Consider the following 18211-nt stretch of genomic DNA (forward strand, 5'->3'; position numbering starts at 1 on the left):
AGAGAAATGCACCCCAATATTGATTGCCCCGTTTCTGCAGTTTATAGAAATACCCCATATGTGGCCCTATTGCGCTATTTGACACAACCACAAGCCTCAGATATAAAGGAGCGCCTAGTAAATTTCAACGCCTCCGTTATATTTGGTCATTTTTGACTGTACCACTTCAGGTTGGCAGAGGCTCTGGGGTGCCAAAACCTAAAAAACACCCCTAAAGGGACACCATTTAGAAATCTGCACCCCTCAAGGAATGTAACAAGGGGTGCGGTGAGCATCTGGACCCCACAGGTGCTTCACAGATTTTCAGAACAATGTGGTGTAAAAAAGGAAAAATTCTATTTTTTACACTAAAATGTTGTTCTAGCCTTCATTTTTCATTTTTACAAGGGGATAAAAGAAAAAAAAAAACACCAAACGTGTAGCGCAGTTTCTCCTGAGTACAGAAATACCCCACATGTGGACCCAATGGGGTCACTTGTGGGGGGGTTCAACTGTCTTGGCCTTTTGAATGCAACATGGCCCCTCGAAATTTATTCCAGCCAAATCCAGCCTCCAAAAGCCAAATGGCGCTCCTTCCTTTTGGAGGCTTACCCTGCACCCGCATGGCGCTTTATGTCCACATGTGGGGTATTTCCGTACTCAGGTGAAATTGCTCTACACATTTAGTGTTTTTTTTTATCTTTTAACCCCTTGTGAAAATGAAAAAATCAAGACAAGATCAATAATTTAGTGTAAAAATTAAACATTTTTTACACTATATGTTAGTCTAGCCTTGATTTTTTTCTTCCTTTTCCACAAGGGGTTAAAAAAGAAAGTGAACACAAAACGTGTAGGGTAATTTCCCCTGAGTACGAAAATACCCCACATGTGGGCATAATGTGCCATATGGGCACAGGGCAAGCCACCAAAGGGACAGAGCGCCATTTAGAGGCTGGAATGGAGGATGGAGGCCATGTCGCAATTAAAAAGCTCCTGTGCTGCCAGGACAGTAGAAACCCCCCACAAGTGACCCCATTATGGAAACTACACCCCATAAGGAATCCAACAAGGGGGTACAGTGAGCATATGGACCCCACTGGTGACGGGCACATATGTGGAACATGTACCGTGAAAATAAAAAATAATTTTTTTTCATTTTCACGCCACAAATATGCCTGTCACCAGGGGGCCATATCCCCACTGCCCCCCTCATTAGATTCCTTAAGGGGTGTAGTTTCCAGAATGGGGTCACTTGTGGGGGGTTTCTACTGTCCTGGCCGCACAAAGGCTTTGTAATTGCATCATGGCATCCTCTAATGGGAATGGCGACCATACCTATTTAGCTGGGGAAAAGGGACAATTCTAATTTATTTGGGGGTATTAGGCCAATTATTAGTTTATAAGGTTGAAAATGACAGGTGTCCATCAAATTCAACCTGTGTTGATCCAGAGGAAGGCAAAAAAAAAACCCTCGTAAGGCAGACGACAGTAGCCTCATCACAGGGGAAAAATTCCTTCCCGACTCCATAATGGCGATCAGAATAATCCCCGGATCAACGTGACCCCTGAAATAGGAATAAGGGACAGAATTTAGAAAATGTAGATCTCCAATGACGTGTGGTACGCCTTAAAGCGATCCAGTATGCAGAGGACGAGGGGGATCAGGACAGGTGTCACACTGGAAAATGGTGTCCTTCCTGATCCCCCTGTTACGCCACACTCTGCACTTCTTCTGGGGTCTCCTGTTTTCCAGTGTGGGGGACGTCACCTGGAAAATGTTGTCCTGGTGCGATACGGGGTCCTTCATATCCAGAAGCGCTGGGTCCGCTCCATGGCTGCTAAATATTAGGGCCCTATTACTGCTTCTGATATTTTCGGATCGTGCCGCAAGCTACAGTAGCTCGGGCAGCGAGGGACCAGAAGAGGGGGTGCTGGTATAAAAGTTATCCCCGTACAGGTGGTGGTAACCTTTATCCAGCAGTGGGAAGATCAGTTCCCGGACGATCTTCCCACTAACTTTGAGGATGGGGGGGCATCTGGGGGCTGGATTCAGGTGTCCCTTCCTTCATACACTCTAAGGGTACCTGCACACTGCGGAATGGCGAAGGATAACCCTTTGTGCATTCCGCAGCTGGCACCCACCGGCGGACTGATGGAGGCGCGCGTCTCCTCTCGTGTCACACTCCATTCTATGCACGGGCGAATTCCGCCCTCTGTCCAAAGAATAAACGTGTTCATTCTTTGGACGGACAACGGAATCCGCCCGTGCATAGAATGGAATCTATGACACGGGCGGAGACGCGCGCCTCCATCAGTCCGCCGGTGGGTACCAGCTGCGGTATGCACAAAGGGTTATCCTTCGCCATTCCGCAGTGTGCACGTACCCTAAATCTGTAAGTGTACCCTGAGGTACGCTCACAGAGTTTGTAGAATTTCACGCCATACCGTCATCTCTTATTGGGACGGTACTGGCGGAAAAGACGTGTCTGGGGGGCAGCGTACGCTACGCTATCCCCAGACACGTCACTGGATGATGAGGATGAATGGATGAAAGAAGGATCACCCCATTCATCCTCACGGGCTGTTTCGGTGTCGGAGGCAATAATAGCGTATGCGTCCGACACTGAAAACACCCTGGGGGCCATCTTTATACGGGGATTGGTATATGGGGTATGTAAATGTGTAATGTAGTGTAGTGTAAAACTTTATTCCATGTAGTGTGGTGTAGTGTAGTGTTTTTAACGTGTTTTTTTGATAGTAAGAAAAAATATCCCTACGCCAAGAAAGGAGCTGCTGATAAATGCCGCACTTATGTGCGGCACTTATCAGCAGACAGTGGGGGTAGGATATAGGGGGGAAAAAACGCCCCTACGCCAAAATGGAGGAGTTGCTAATCAGCGGCGCACTTACGTGCGATGCTGATCAGCACTCAGCGGCGTTAGGGCGCAAAAAAATAAAAAAAAATTTAGGAAAAAAAAAATAAAAAAAAAATTTCTTTTTAACCCAAAGCAACTGATCAGTGAATGATATTCACTGATCAGCCGCTAGGGGGCAGTAGAGCGACGCTGCCGGAGATTGCCGAGACCCGCCGAACCCGAGGACGCGTTTCCGAAGATTTCCGACGCTGGACGACCGAACCCGGAAGTGAAGCGAAGACGGCGTGGACCGCAGATCTTCGCTCCAGACGCCCAGATCAGGTGAGTATGGTACACCTGCATCACACACACCTGTTCTGCACCCCTCAGCTACCTAGCTGAGGGGTGCAGAACCCGGCAAAACTGTGTTTTTACAGTATGATCGCCGTGATGGGCCGGCCGGTACTGGCCGGCCTATCACGGCGATCGTGGGGGTGGCATCGGCGCCATCTTTGGTGGGGACACTAATGGCGATTGGTGCTATCTCGGACTGGTGCTATCTTGGTGCTGACCCGGAAAGCTGAATTTAGCTGCTATATGCTGATCTGTATTGATCAGCATATAGCAGCGATCGTTGGCACGGGAGGGGTTAATCACCCCCCGTGCCAACGAGCAGAGATGGCCTGCTATACATTATAGCAGGCCATCTTCCCCGACCGCTGTGTGTGAACACACAGCGATCGGGGAAACATCGGGCGTAAGTATACGCCTGTTTGCGTAAAGCCCACCCTGCTGGGGCGTATACTTACGCCCCATGTCGTTAAGGGGTTATTAAACTTCTTCCAAAGGGCCCATTTCCATCACATTTTAGAGCCACGTCCAAGGAATACAGTGGGAGAACAGCAAAAAGGTATTCTGACATCCATCCTGAATGTATTGTTTTTGGCCCACTACATTTTGAGTCCACCCAAAATAAGTTGGGAAATAGGCCAAAAGCATTCCATAGTGCGTTATGTTGGATCTTCAATGGGCCACTAAGATCTCCAATGGGTTCACTGTGGTTAACGTGGGAAAAACCACTTTGCCTTGGACCTACGTCCTAATTTTTTTCTGTGAATGGAACCTTACAAACATTAGATGAGTGTACATTGGTTGGTTTAGTGTATATATTCTTACCTCTGATGGAGAATTGACAACTGCTAGATTGTAGCCATAAAGCATAGATGACCCGAATGACGACAGCAGGGAGACGGCCAACAAAGGGAAGGTCAGGTGCTAGAAAATATACAATAGTAATAAATAAAAGTGAAAAGATACAAAAATAAACAACATTATCAGGGTAGAGAGGAGCTTCACTGTGTTTGAATACATTTTATAACAGAGGATATAAATAACACTGGTCTCTGGAGGGCTGGGGCAAACCCATCACAATGGGCCTCCTATCCACAATCCCTAAAATTTAACATGATATTATCTAATCATTTGGCCCATAACACCTTATGTTTTTATGTTTGTTCACACATATATATGGCTATGTAAAAAAAAAAAAAAAAAAACGAGCAAAGAAGGGAACCATCCATGTTCTATCCCTATGTGAGGACCCAATTCAGTTCCTCCTATACCTGATAGACTCATGGCCTTTGTCTACCATTATGTCAGGCACCTAGTTATTTAAAGAGCATACAGAAAAAAAAAAAAGAAAACATTTTTTTGCTCACATATATATGTTTTTTGTTGAAAATTTTGGATTTACTTAATTTATATTCATGAGACCCGTCTTATGTTCACGATGTTCTGGTGAAGGATAGATTTCTTATATAATTCAATAAAAGAATGACGGGTCTATTGGAATAGATTATCCCTGCTCCGGCTCTGGCAATACAATTGTCTGGATTAATATATATCTCTCTGTACAACTCTAAACATGCAGCTGTTTTTTTTTTTTTGTTTTTTTTTACCATCAGATACACTGAACTTATCCATAGGGCTTGATTCATATCCATAGGGCTTGATTCAAACAACATATGCTGAAAAGGTATCCCTATTCTCCATTAGACGGCTTAGAATATATCATCAATCCCATTGGGATAGTGCAGATTATGCTGCTCCATATACAGTAAGAAAACGTTCAGCAATGGGGCAACTAAACATTAAATGCTAGAATAAAGTGTGAACTAAGCCTTAGGATTTGTAGCAGGACTTCATTGTGGATTCCTGCAACAAATTACAGTGTAATGCATGTGAATGAGGTGTACAAAACCCTAACCCTATGCCTTCTTGGGTCCTCTTAGACAGGCAGACCCTTGCCGAAAAGTAATGCCAGTCTAGCCAATCAGTGCTCAAGGGGGTAGAATTTTTTTTTTTTTTTTTTTTTTAAATCAACTGGTGTCAGAAAGTAATAGATTTGTAAATTACTTTTATTTAAAAATCTCAAGTCTTACAGTACTTTTCAGCTGCTGTATGTCCTGCAGGAAGTGGTGTATTCTTTTTAGTCTGATACAGTGCTCTCTGCTGCAACCTCTGTCCATATTAAGAACTGCCCAGAGCAGAAGCAAATCCCCATAGAAAACCTCTCCTGCTCTGGACAGTTTCTATCACAGATAGGTGGCAGCAGAGAGCATTGCGTCAGACTAAAAATACACCACTTCCTGCAGCACTTACAGAAGCTGATAAGTACTGTTAGACTTTAGATTTTTCTACTTAAAGTAAAAAAAAGACCATATATTTTTACATCTGATAATAATATCACATCCTATGATCCCTTCAGCTGATCACCTGCCATGTAAGAAAACCATGACATAGTCCCAGCCATGTGAATGAAGCCATTTCACAGTACCTTGCAGATGCATCACACATATTCTTCTCCCTCACACAGGATCTCTGTTCTATAATGTACATCATGGCCTATACCAGTCTGCTGCCAGCTGTGCCTACCATGAATTAGGCAAGTCACTGCTCCAAATATTTGTAGCCGATTAAAAAAACTGTCTTTTTGGAACAATATAAATGCTGGCTTATGGACTGATCTATGTTTACAGCTCCATCTTGGTCTACAACATTGCATTTTTCGCCAACAATAGAAAAAAAGACTGAAGTAGCGGAAGTTGAAAAGAATCTTGATCAGATGCGTTCCCTTGTCTTCAGTCAGCAGTTTATAGCTTACAGGGTATGGACACTCTTCAAAGCATTTTATTCTTGCTCTGTAATTATTATATAAAACATTTGGCTCGTTTCCTCTTCTACCGCCCCCTTTTTTCACATATATAACTGTCTGCTGTCTGAGGGTATGTGCACACTAGGGAATTCTCACAAATAATTTGCTGCGCATTCTGCCACTAGTGCCTGTGGGCTCCCACTATACTCTCTGGCTGCCCTATACACTCTATTCTATGGTCAGGCAGATTTCACTGTCCTTCCATAGAATGGACTTGTCCATTCTTTGGGCGGACATCGGAATCTGCCTGACCATAGAATGGAGTCTATGGGACGGCTAGAGAGTGATGCGGGAGCCCACAGGCACTAGTGGCAGAATGCGCAGCAATTTATTTGTGAGAATTCCTTAGTGTGCACATACCCTTACAGTGAACTCCCATGAGAGGAGCAGCCTGACAGATCTATCTCCAGCCCTTATATCACCTCTCTTAAAGGGAATCTGTCAGCTCCCGGGCCCTACCTAAGGTGCTGACCGTGTGCTGTAGCTGGCAGTCCCTTTGTGAGCATGGTACATTTTGGTAATTTGTCCATGGAGTGGATTGTGCGTAATCTCATGTCGCCTACTGTAATGAAGAGTCAAAGAGGAATTGTTTATGCCACACTCTGGCACACCTCACTACTCCTTCCTCCTCACCCTTCTTCATGAATAGTCTCTGCTCCCCGGTCTCCTGCTCACTCAGCTGTCAGCCAATGTCTCTGATTGCAGATCAGTCCTCTGTAGACAGGTTATGTCTAAAAGAAACACTCAGTGAGGGTATGTGCGCACTGAGGAAATTTCACAGAAAATCTGTTGCGGAATTTGCCTCTCGCGGACTGCGGAGCAGGCCGCGAGGGCGAATTGCACAAAGGATTTTCCGTCAGTGTGCACATACCCTTAGGGCTAGAGCACAATTGGAATTGAAGAGAAATACGCTCTGCTTGCAATTTCTCCCATAAAATATGAACAGAGCAATGTCCCATTGTGTTTAATGAGATTTCCGCTTTGTTGTTCACACTGCAGAATTTCCGAGCAGAATTTTCTGTCGCAGATCCGCTTTCCACACCAAGAAGTAACATGTCCCTTCTATGGCCCCGTTTACACTGAGCAAACATGGCAGAATTCCGCGGTTGAACTCTCCACCGCGCTCAGTGTCCTGCTGTGAGTGAATAAGAGGGCGTGCGCACGCACGCCCTCTCATTCACTCACAGCAGGACACTGAGCAGTGGGATTCCGCGGCAGAACTCTCTGACGTGTTTGCTTAATGTGAACAGGGCCTTTGGGCAGATTCTGCTGAAGGAATCTCATAGAAGTCATATAATTCTGCTTGCATTCCGCTCAAATTCTGCTCCTATTCTGCCAGAGCAAAATAGAGGAGGAATTTTCAAGCGGAAATCTTTCCTCTTCAATTCCTTGTCTATTTCTCAGTGTGCATGAGCCCATATAGTTGAATGGCTGAGCCCAAATGTGTTGGAGCTGTTGTCCAGGGGTAACTTACCTGTCTAGAGACCTGCCAGCAGTTTATTCTTTGATTCAAATCCCTGTTGAAATTGAGTGGATTGCGGCCATTTAATGGCAAATAATTCCCGTTATTTTAAAACAACGGCCATTGTTTTGAAATAATGGCTCTTATAGAGGTGCTCAAAGAACTCTCTAATGGAAAACCCCCAGGCCCTGAAGGCCTCCCGTACTCATACTATAAGACCTTCTCTGCTGAATTATCTCCGTACCTCCTACCACTATATAATTCATTCCTTTCTCGTTCCCCAATCCCGCAACAAATGCTTGATTCTTACATCACTGTAGTGCCCAAGCTCAACAAGGACCACACAGACTGTGCAAGTTACCATCCTATTTCATTACTAAATTCAGACCTGAAAATTTTCACTAAAGTGCTGGCGGTTCGTCTTGGGGCGCTTCTCCCGAAACTTATTGATAAGGACCAGGTGGGTTTTGTCCTGAATCGTCAGTCGGGGGACAATACACGGAGGACCATAGAACTGATCGAAGTTCTCAACAAAACCAGATCTGGTGGGCTTCTGCTGAGCCTCGACGCAGAGAAGGCCTTTGATAGGCTGGGTTGGCCTTTTTTGATGGCCACACTGAAGGCTTTTGGCTTTTCGGGGCCTTTCCTCTCCGTAATATCCTCCCTGTATTCTCTCCCGACTGCAGAGGTACGTCTCCCACATGCAATGTCCCCCCGAATACATATACATAACGGGACCAGACAGGGGTGCCCTTTATCGCCCCTGCTGTTTATCCTTTGTATAGAGCCACTAGCAGCGCGTATAAGACTCAGCCCTGATATCAAGGGAATACTAGTCCATGAGAGGGAATTCAAATTATTCTCCTGACCTTGCGCGATCCCCAGCTTTCTCTTCCCAACCTGCATAGAATCTTGGATGAATACGGGAGGCTATCGGGCTACCAAATTAATAAGACAAAGACAGAAGCCCTCCCTATCAACCTCCCACTCTCCCTGACGGAGACATTAAAAACAACCTTTCCCTACAAGTGGAACGATAATTCACTTAGATACCTAGAAACTAACATCACTCCGACATTTTCTACCCTGTTTAAGGCTAACTTCCCACCGCTCCTCCAGGAAGTGACTGCGCTCTTATCTAAATGGGACCCTCTTCCACTGTCCCTTTTGGGGAGAGTGGCGGCCGTAAAAATGTCCATTCTCCCAAAGCTCCTATACCTGTATGAAACCCTCCCGATCCCAATCTCTAAAAGGTTCTTGACCTCCTTCCAGAAGGTGCTCCTGAAATTCATTTGGAGGACTGGGCGCCATCGAATCTCAACCCAGATCATGACAGCGAAAACAATCCATGGAGGACTGGGTGTCCCAGATGTCCATAGCTATCACCCAGCGTGGACGTCTCTATGGGCGTACACGAAATGGACTCAAATCGAAAAGTTGTGGCTGGCGCCCATTCACCCAAGTGTTTTGATATGGAACCTGCCTCTAGATATCCCGGAAAAAGATATGTTGGGCCCCATGAGACTGACTAGATGATTGTGGTTGGAGGCCAAGGACAAATTTGCCTTAGTGTCTCGGTTCTCTCCCCTGACCACCTTCATATATACCCCGGCTATTCCTGGTAGTATGGTAGCAGAGACAATAGACCCGTGGATTCGCGCAAAAGTCTTCCACTACGCTGATATTACAGACCCTTTAAGGCGGACTATCCTGCCATTTGCTAAACTTCAAGATAGATATGGCCTACCCCATAGAGCCCGCCGCTTTTATGACGACATATGTCAATACGCCGCTACACTACGTGGAGATAGACCTTTCTCCAAGCCCACCTCCTTTGAATGGCTATGCAAGCTAAATACATCCACCAGTGGTCTCATTACCAGTATTAGTAGCTTGCTAGCTTCCCCGCCTGATGACCCCTCCCAAGGTTGGAGTTACATGTCTAAGTGGGAGACGTATTTGGGACGAAGCATTCCCTACACCTTTTGGCAAATTATATGGTCCCAAGCAGCAAAGGCCTCAGTGTGTGGGAGTTACAAGGAGAACAAATACAAAATTCTAATGCATTGGTACCACACACCGGACCTATTGCACCGCTTGTTCCCAACTGCGTCACCCATATGCTGGAGGTGTTCCCGGGCGCATGGAACACTGATCCACATATTCTGGGAATGGCCAATACTACAGCAATACTGGGGGGTGGTCAGGGATTTGATACATACGGTCCTACGCAAACTACTCCCGTTGGACATACTTGCTCAATGTCCCACCCAAATAGATGAAAAAGCCAGAGGCTAGGCTCCTCTTACATATCCTCACAGCGGCCAAATGTGCAATACCGGCGATGTGGAAGAGCACTCAGGCTCCATCCCGAGATATGCTTATTCAGAGAATCAAAGAGGTCAGGCGGATGGAATACTTAACAGCACTGAATGAGAATAGGGTGGAAAAGTTTGAGAAAGTTTGGGAGCCATGGGACGCTACTCTGGGCGCCGTGGCCTCTTCCTAGTGTTCTTACCCTTTTCCCCCCCCCATCTGTTAGTTTGATTGTCTGTCTGTATGTTTGTTTGTTAGTCAGTTGGGTTTGGTTGTTTTTCTTTGTGTGTGTTTTCTTGTTTTACTATATAGTTGAAATCCTAAATGCAGAGGATTGTTGGGCTTTGTCACTCTGGTGAACAAGCGACCCCGTATACAGAACCAGGCGACAGGGAGCAACATGTGATTGATCATTACACTTCATGGTTCGTCTGTGGCTATATTGCCATCTATGCATAGAGCTGTTCATCTAACGAAACTATGTGATGTCTGAGTGCCTGTACAATACTCTGATGCCAATGACTATTGTCTTGTATATTTGGAAATTGTTTTGAAAAATAAACAGTTATAAAAAAAAAAAGAAAGAAATAATGGCTCTTATTTACCATTAAATGATGGCCATCCACTCAATTTCAACAGTGTATGAACATAGCCTGTGTTTTCAATCCACCCCTGGTTTTGGCTGCAAAATACTGACCAAACTACTGAGCAAAAATACTGAGTATGAACATAATTTTGAAAATGATACAATAATGGAAAAAGAAAATTATATATATTTTATTTTTTTCTCACACACACCTATATTTAATTTCTATCAGGGCATTTGAACCAAAGAATGAACTGCTGGCAGGTCTCTAGACAGGAGAGTTACCCCTAGACCACAGCTCCAACCCATTTGGGCTTAGGGATTCAACTATATCTGAGTGTTTCTTTCAGACAAACTGCCTAAAGAGGACTGATCTGCAATCAGAGACACTGGCTGACAGCTGAGCGAGCAGGAGGCCGGGCAGCATTGATTATTCATGAAGAAGAGGGAGGAGGATGGAGTGGTGAGGTGTGCCAGAGTGTGGAACAAACAATTACTCTTTGACACTTCATTACGGTAGGATTGTGCATAATCCACTGCATGGAAAAATTACCAAAAGGTACCATGCTCACTAGGGCACTGCCAGCACCTTAGGTAGGGCCCTATTATGCAGCAATTATCTGCTGAATCAGGCCAATTCAGACAGATATTGCTCCATGTAATAAAGGCAATGGTCAACCTTCCATCGGCTAATTGTTGTCTTTTAGTTTTGAATTTTCAGCCACACATTGCTATGTGCAATAGCTGATGTGCTTTCATGGTATATTTACCTGTTTACATTCCCCCAGTGTCTTCTAGCTTGTTTCTGTGATTCCCAGTTCACCACAGAAACCTCCGGACCAGTCTCTGATGTGACAGGCCGCTCAGCCAATCACTTGCCAGAGCGCTAATCCGCATGTCACTTCTGGACGGGGACAGAAGTGTGAGCTGCAGATGTGGTGACTGGGGAATCCCACAGACACCAGGGGAACAGGTAAGTACATATTTATTATTTTACACCATTAAAGCAAACGCTGCGTAGACTTTGCTATCAATGTCCATGCAACCATCTCATAACAGGGATTCATAACAATCTGGCGTTACGTAAATGAAAATCACTGTGTAATTCATGTTCTAATATTAAATACCCAATTTATCTAGCGTTCCTCTTCCTCACCGTTCAATGCTGTCAATGAATAAGAACATTCTTGTGTACCTAGCCCTGCTCTCTGCTGAGAAAGGTTGTGTCCAGTCTAGAAAAATGCTCTGTGAGCTAAATACATCAGCAGCCACCACACTAGTTATCTCTTCTAATTCTAGTTACCAGGATACTAGGTACTAGGTACTGTATACACAGGTCTGCTGTTTTGAATGCTGACAAGAGGTTTTATACTTGAAAGCGACTCTGTACCCACAATCTGACACTCCCCCCCAAACCGCTTGTACCTTAAGATTGCGGCTTTTAATCCAAGATCTGTCCTGGGGTCTGTTCGGCAGGTGATGCAGTAATTGTCCTAAAAGACAACTTTTAAACTTGCAGCCCTGTGCCCAACGGGAGTATCTGTGCCCTAACGTTGCACCAACCCTCCGTCCCTCCTCCCTACCCTCCTCACCATTAGGAATGCTCCAGGCAGATTGCCTCCTATTCATCAGCTGTGTGAATACTGGACATAGGCTGGATCATTAAGCACCTGTGCAGTGTTCAGACAGGAGAAAATGTTCCAGTGGCATTCCTAATGATGAAGAGGGTGGGGAGGAGGGACGGAGGGGTGGTGTAAAGTTAGGGCACAGATACTCCTGTTGGGCACAGGCTGCAAGTTTAAAAGTTGTTTTTTAGGACAATAACTGCATCACCTGCCGAACGGACACCAGGACAGATCTTGGATTAAAAGCAGCTATCTGAAGGTAAAAGCGGTTTGGGGGTCAGATTGTGGGAACAGAGTCACTTGAAATACCAAGTATATTAGAGAATTGTAGCGATAAAGATGAAACAGGAAAATGCTGGTAAGTTTTTGGCCAGAAAGTTACTTATTGGGAGGTGGGGAGTATTCTCCTTCCCCATCACATGCATGGTATTAAGGAAATACATGATGTACTGTGGCACTGACAATATCCACATGCTGCAAGTAATTGCTTTAGAAACTTCATCTGGAGATTAGGGAAGGATTACAGTGAACTGGTTGTGGCTTTCAGCTGCATTCACACATCACTGCCTCCTGTAACATTTATTCGATAATTGCCACATACAGACTGGATACACAGAGGGGACGGCTTTGTTGCTATGGGCTGACTCTTGGCTGATAGACATTACTGATACTATTGGGTTGTGTTCAGACTGAGCTGTGCTGCAGAGAGTAGATCATGGTAAATGTTCTATAAAAAGCACAATAATGATACTATGTGCCCTATACTTGTCTGCATCCTCCGTGCAGCAAGACTGTCACAAAGCGCTATAACAAGCCAACATAGTTATCAGTGCAAAGGTGGGTGACATTTTACAAATCTTAGTCCTAATTTTGGAGGCAATAGTGAATTATGTTTAAAGGGGTAGTCCAAGGAAACTAACTTTTGCCCTATCTATAGGATAGGGGAAAAATAGGAGATTGTGGGGAGTCTGACCTCTGTACCCCCAACGATCTCTGTATCGGGCCCCCGACTTCTGTATTATGAATAGAGCTGTGGGTACAGCACCTGACCTGCGGCTCTATTCATTCCTATAGAGAGACGGAAAGAGACAACCTGTGGCCCTCCAGCTGTTGCAAAACTAATTCCCATCATGATAGAAATTTTTAAGTTTTACGATACACGGAAGGCCACAATATGCTCTATATGTATCACAATATGCATCCAATTTCATACAGAAAATTAAAAAAAAAAAAATTTGTGGTATTTTCCATAGGATTCCATACACACAGAGGTATCCGCAGATACTGTAAAATCTCCATCACATAGCTGGAATGAAATATGCATTGGGTTTACACAAGGAAAACGCCACCATTTCTAAAGCAGCCAAAACTGTCAAAATTGGCACATGGCGTTTTGTCTGGGTCAAAAACGCTGCAGCCAGATATTAGCAGAGGGCAAAAATATAAAGCAACCCCCACAGGACATACGCAATACTCACACCGTGTAAGTTCCAGTCACAAGATTGAATCAGAATAGGGCTTGTGCACAGAACTCATGGTCATATTCATAGCTACCCGATCTTCTGACGGTAGTACCAACGGCACACAGATTGGGTGTAATGAGTGAACCCTTTTAATATTTTGGCTGCGTCACACATAATGGGGGAGATTTATCAAACATGGTGTAAAGTGAGACTCTCTCAGTTGCCCCTAGCAACCAATCAGATTCCACCTTTCATTTTCCAAAGAGTCTGTGAGGAATGAAAGGTGGAATCTGATTGGTTGCTAGGGGCAACTGAGCCAGTTTCACTTTGCACCATGTTTGATAAATCTCCCCCAATATTTTTACTGGAAACTAGGAGTGGAACCAACATAGAGAAAAACTATAAGGCTGCCCCAGACGCAGCTTTTTTTTTTGGCCTAAAAAAAAAAAAAAAAAGCCAGAAAAACTGCCAAAAATTCTATTGGTGTTTTTTTCTGCTGCTTTTGACTTTAGGTGTGATTGGCCTTATTTTAATTTTTTTTTTTGCCTTTGCCGCTTTTCAGATGAACAGAAGAAATTCCATTTAACTCAATAGAAGAGAAAAACCACAGTTTGCAGAAAAACATGCCAAACCCTCACTATGCTTTATTTAAAAAAAAAAGGCAGAGAGGAGAGAAAAATGCCACAGGAAAAAAAAAACTTCAAGAAAGCATGGCATTTCATAAAATTCCATTGACTCCCGTCTACGGCATATTTTTGCCCTGCAAAAAAAGTTTAGCCAGTTTGAAACCAGTCTACTGTTTTTTCCGTGTTTTGGATCCACTCCTGGTTTTGGCAAAAATCCTGACCAAAATGTTATGGGGGAGACTTATCAAGCAGTAGGAATGCTTCGTGCCCATAGCAACCAATCACAGCTCATCTCTTACATTCTCATGTGCCCTTGTAAAATGAAAGCTGAGCTGTGATTGGTTGCTATGGACAAGAAAGTACATTACTACTGTAGGATGCTTGATAGGTCTCCCCCTATGCGGGAACTCAGCGGTCCTTGTGTATTTGGGCAATGAATCTCAGAAGAAAACACAGTTCCCTCTGTATCAGTAACAGAATATTCCTCCAGCCATATCTGTGGCTTTTCCAGCCACAACTTTTTCAAACCACATGTAAACATATCCATAGAGATCATATATAGCAATGGTTAGCGACAGGCGGAGAAGTCTGAACAGCTAGAGAGCTCAGATTGGGGTTAAGCATCTCCCTAGGTTAGAGCTATATGACCACAATTATCAGGCTGAGACCATGTTCACACACAGTAAAGACTGCTCTTTTGTTTAGCACAAATTTTATAATATATATATATATATATATATATATATATATATATATATATATACACACACACACACATATATACAGTGGTGCCTTGGATTACGAGCATAATTCGTTCTGGGACCGCGCTTGTAATCCAAATCTACTCTTAAACCAAAGCAAATTTTCCCATAAGAAATCCTAGAAATGCAGACAATTGGTTCCACACCCCAAAAATAATGATTTATTATTCTGAATAACATGTAAAACAGATGAAACAAACATTCAGAAACAGCAGAATATGTGATATTATAAGTTACTGTACAGTAATGGAGAGGATGGGAAACACAAGGGCGGACAGAGACTGCAGGGAGCATGAAGGAATGAGCAGGGCATATGTGGGCACATACATGCAGCGCTTTCTGTCCGGGGAGAGAGGGGTTACAGCTATGGAGAGATTACCTCCACAGTCCTGTCCCCTGATGCAAGCCCCAGCCTGAAGTGGATCTGCTATGATTTGGAAGGTGAGAGAGACTTCCTGGGTCAGAGTACAGTGCTGTAGACCCCGTTATGCAGACCATGCCCCTCCCCCACCCGCGCTCCCACCCAGTACAGGGAGATCTTTGCTCCAAAGCAATGCTCTTAAACCAAGTCACAATTTTGAAAAACTTAGAGCTCTTAAACCAAAACGCTCTTAAACCAAGGTACCACTGTGTATATATATATATATATATATATATACATACATACATACATACATACACACACACATTATATATATATATATATATATATATATATATATTTTTTTTTTTTTTTTCAAAATAAAAACCGCCACAAAACTGGTAAAATTTAAAAGCGAGATTTTTTTTCCCCCCCTCCACAAAATAGTATAAGATTGCACATTGCAAAATGAGCCAGCTACAAAAAAAAAAGGACTAGAAAAGCAGCATGTAAACATAGTCTCATAGGTTGGTTTCGTGCAGGCGTAATATAGACGCACATTACAGCCAATCATGGGTCATCAGATACATGGTCGGGCCAGAACTTGTAACATCGTGCACTATGAAATCACGATACAATTTCAGTAAGTCTATGGGAAATTTTCAGGATTTTTTGCAGAACAATAAATCATATACAACACACAAACCCTGGAAAAATAAGCAGTAACATAAAACCACCATTCCCAGCATCCTCATCCTACAGCAGTGTGCATACATAGAAGCAGCCTGGAAAGTGCAATACATTCGTAGTAATAATAATAATAATAGGCCCATTCACACGTCTAATCTCAGCAGCATTAGGACGACTTACCCCGGCTATATGCTTTGCACTGAAGGCTTTCTTGTGGTTATCCATTGAAAACGATGAACTCGTTCACTTGCAAATTAATTTGAAAAATCTTATATTGAACTTTAATAATTCCCAAAATTTAAAAAAAATTTTGATGTTTTTTTATGTATAAGTGCTGGTAAGTGCGGCTGCCCGTAGAGTGGCATTCACCTCCTCTTTAATAACCAGTCTTCATCAGACTGGAAAGCTGTGGGGAAAGGCAGGACTCACATGATTTGGCTTTTTTTAAGGAGGAAATGGGAATCAATTTGTCAAACTGAAGTTTTTTTTCTCTCTGCCTGAAAACTGGAGGCTGCACAGTGTGATGCTGGGGGTGTCACATGTGAGGGTGTCTGATGTGCGTTACTCCACGCTGGGATCAGCTCTCATAGTAAAACATGGTCTAAGATAAGGAAACTGATTGTGAAGCTTAAGACCTCCAGATCTGTCAGCTGACGTAAGGAAACATCAGGAGTTGGCAGAACATGAGTGAGTAGAGAGATGTTATCCAACACTGGCTGGAGGTGAACTCACTGACTAAACTGAATGAAGATGAATTAATAGGGCAAATCTTTTATAGGGACTTCTAAGCTGTCAGTTAAAGGGAGTAACCAAAGTATTCTTGATGGAAAAACTAAATGGAAAAAAAACAACTTTAAATCATCTCTTTGGCCTGGTTCACACCACATCCATCCTGTCCGTCATTCTGTTAAAGTTGTGTTAAAGGGGTTATCCAGCGCTAGAAAAACATAGCCAATTTCCTCCAAAGACAGCACCACTCTTGTCTCCAGTTTGGCTGTAGGTTTTGTAAGTCAGTTCCATTGAAGAGAATGGAGCTTAATTGCAAACGACACCTGAACTGGAGACAGGAGTGGGGCTGTCTCCAGAGGAAAGTGGCCATGTTTTTGTAGCGTTGGATAACCCCTTTAAGCTACGGATTGGCCAGTCACTTCACATTTACCCATTGTGATTAGTGTTGGAGGCTAAACTCTTCGGGTTCAGCCACCTTCTCTGAATGCTCTGCATTTGACTCTAGGCGGCTGCAGAAGTAGTACCTACCAGAAAGCCGTATTTTCCTTCTATATTTAGTTCCTTAAAGAAGACTGTATGTTTCATTATTGTTCGGACTTTTCAGTTTAGCTCCAAAGGATTACAATCAGTGTCGAGCAGAGAAGATGAACTGTTCAGTTAGGCAGCTTTCTCCAAACCCAAACGCTCGGCATGTGGTTCCCCATGGCTGCAGTGGTTAGACACTGCCCTAGGGAGTCCTGGAAAACATGGATACAGCCTATGGCCCATGACTGTATCCATGTTTTCCAGGACTCCTTAAAGTGAGTGTACCACCAAGGCCCAGGCTGAAGCACTGGAGGCGGCAGACCCACCCTTAGTGGGAGGAAACCCCCGCCCCACTATGAAAGGGTTCCATTGATTCTAATAGAGTCATGTCATGGAGGGGCTGAGGTTTCTTCCCACTAAGGGTGGGTCGGGCCGCCTCCAGTGCTTCAGCCTGGGCCTGGTGGTACAGTCACTTTAAGGCAATGTCTAACCACTGCAGCCATGGGGAGTCACATGCCGAGCGCTTGGGTTTGGAGAACGTTGCCAAACCAAACAGTTCAGCTTAAGTCCAAACAATAATGACACATACAATCTTCTAAATATAGAAGGAAAATACGTCTTTCTGGTAGGTACTACTGTATTTAGCGCACTAATAAGTCGGGAGTCCTGCACGCAGCTTCTAGCAGTGTTTGATGTGTGATCCACTCCTCATGTTGGCATTTTTTTCACAGATCTTCTGTGTTCTTTTTTTCCATTCTGGTGTTTGTGGTTGCATTTTTTCAGTAGATTTTTTGTTTTAATCATTTTGAGGATTTCTGTTCAGTATGTAACGCCTCAAAAAGCCTCAACACACATTTATGAATGTTTTTCTTTTTTTAAACAGAAAATAAGCCTGTTTCACCAAAGTATATTAAGATTTAAAACCTGAGCTGTAAAAAAGTAAAAAAAACAAACAAAAAAACTAAGCCCAGAGTGCTGCTTTAGAGGTGCATTCACACAGGAATTTATGAGCCATCCTC

General features: G+C 43.8%; 1 protein-coding gene across 2 annotated transcripts in view; it reads right to left on the minus strand.

Moving 5' to 3' along the window:
- The window catches only part of LOC138798529 (solute carrier family 2, facilitated glucose transporter member 9-like), a 50052-nt gene extending 33714 nt beyond the window's left edge, over window positions 1-16338 (minus strand). Inside the window, exons 1-2 of one of the 2 annotated variants that reach the window (XM_069979039.1) lie at window positions 16119-16338; window positions 4011-4109 (exon numbers count right to left, since the gene is read on the minus strand). In XM_069979039.1, the coding sequence (XP_069835140.1) occupies window positions 4011-4109; window positions 16119-16163 (144 nt within the window). In that variant the 5' untranslated portion in view covers window positions 16164-16338. Of the gene's footprint in view, window positions 1-4010; window positions 4110-13517; window positions 13641-16118 lie in introns of those variants that run through there. The other variant, XM_069979040.1, reaches the window with a different exon arrangement.
- Between the last annotated feature and the right edge of the window lie 1873 nt (window positions 16339-18211).

Source organism: Dendropsophus ebraccatus, chromosome 8 (assembly GCF_027789765.1).
Source record: "Dendropsophus ebraccatus isolate aDenEbr1 chromosome 8, aDenEbr1.pat, whole genome shotgun sequence".
NCBI lineage: Eukaryota > Metazoa > Chordata > Amphibia > Anura > Hylidae > Dendropsophus > Dendropsophus ebraccatus.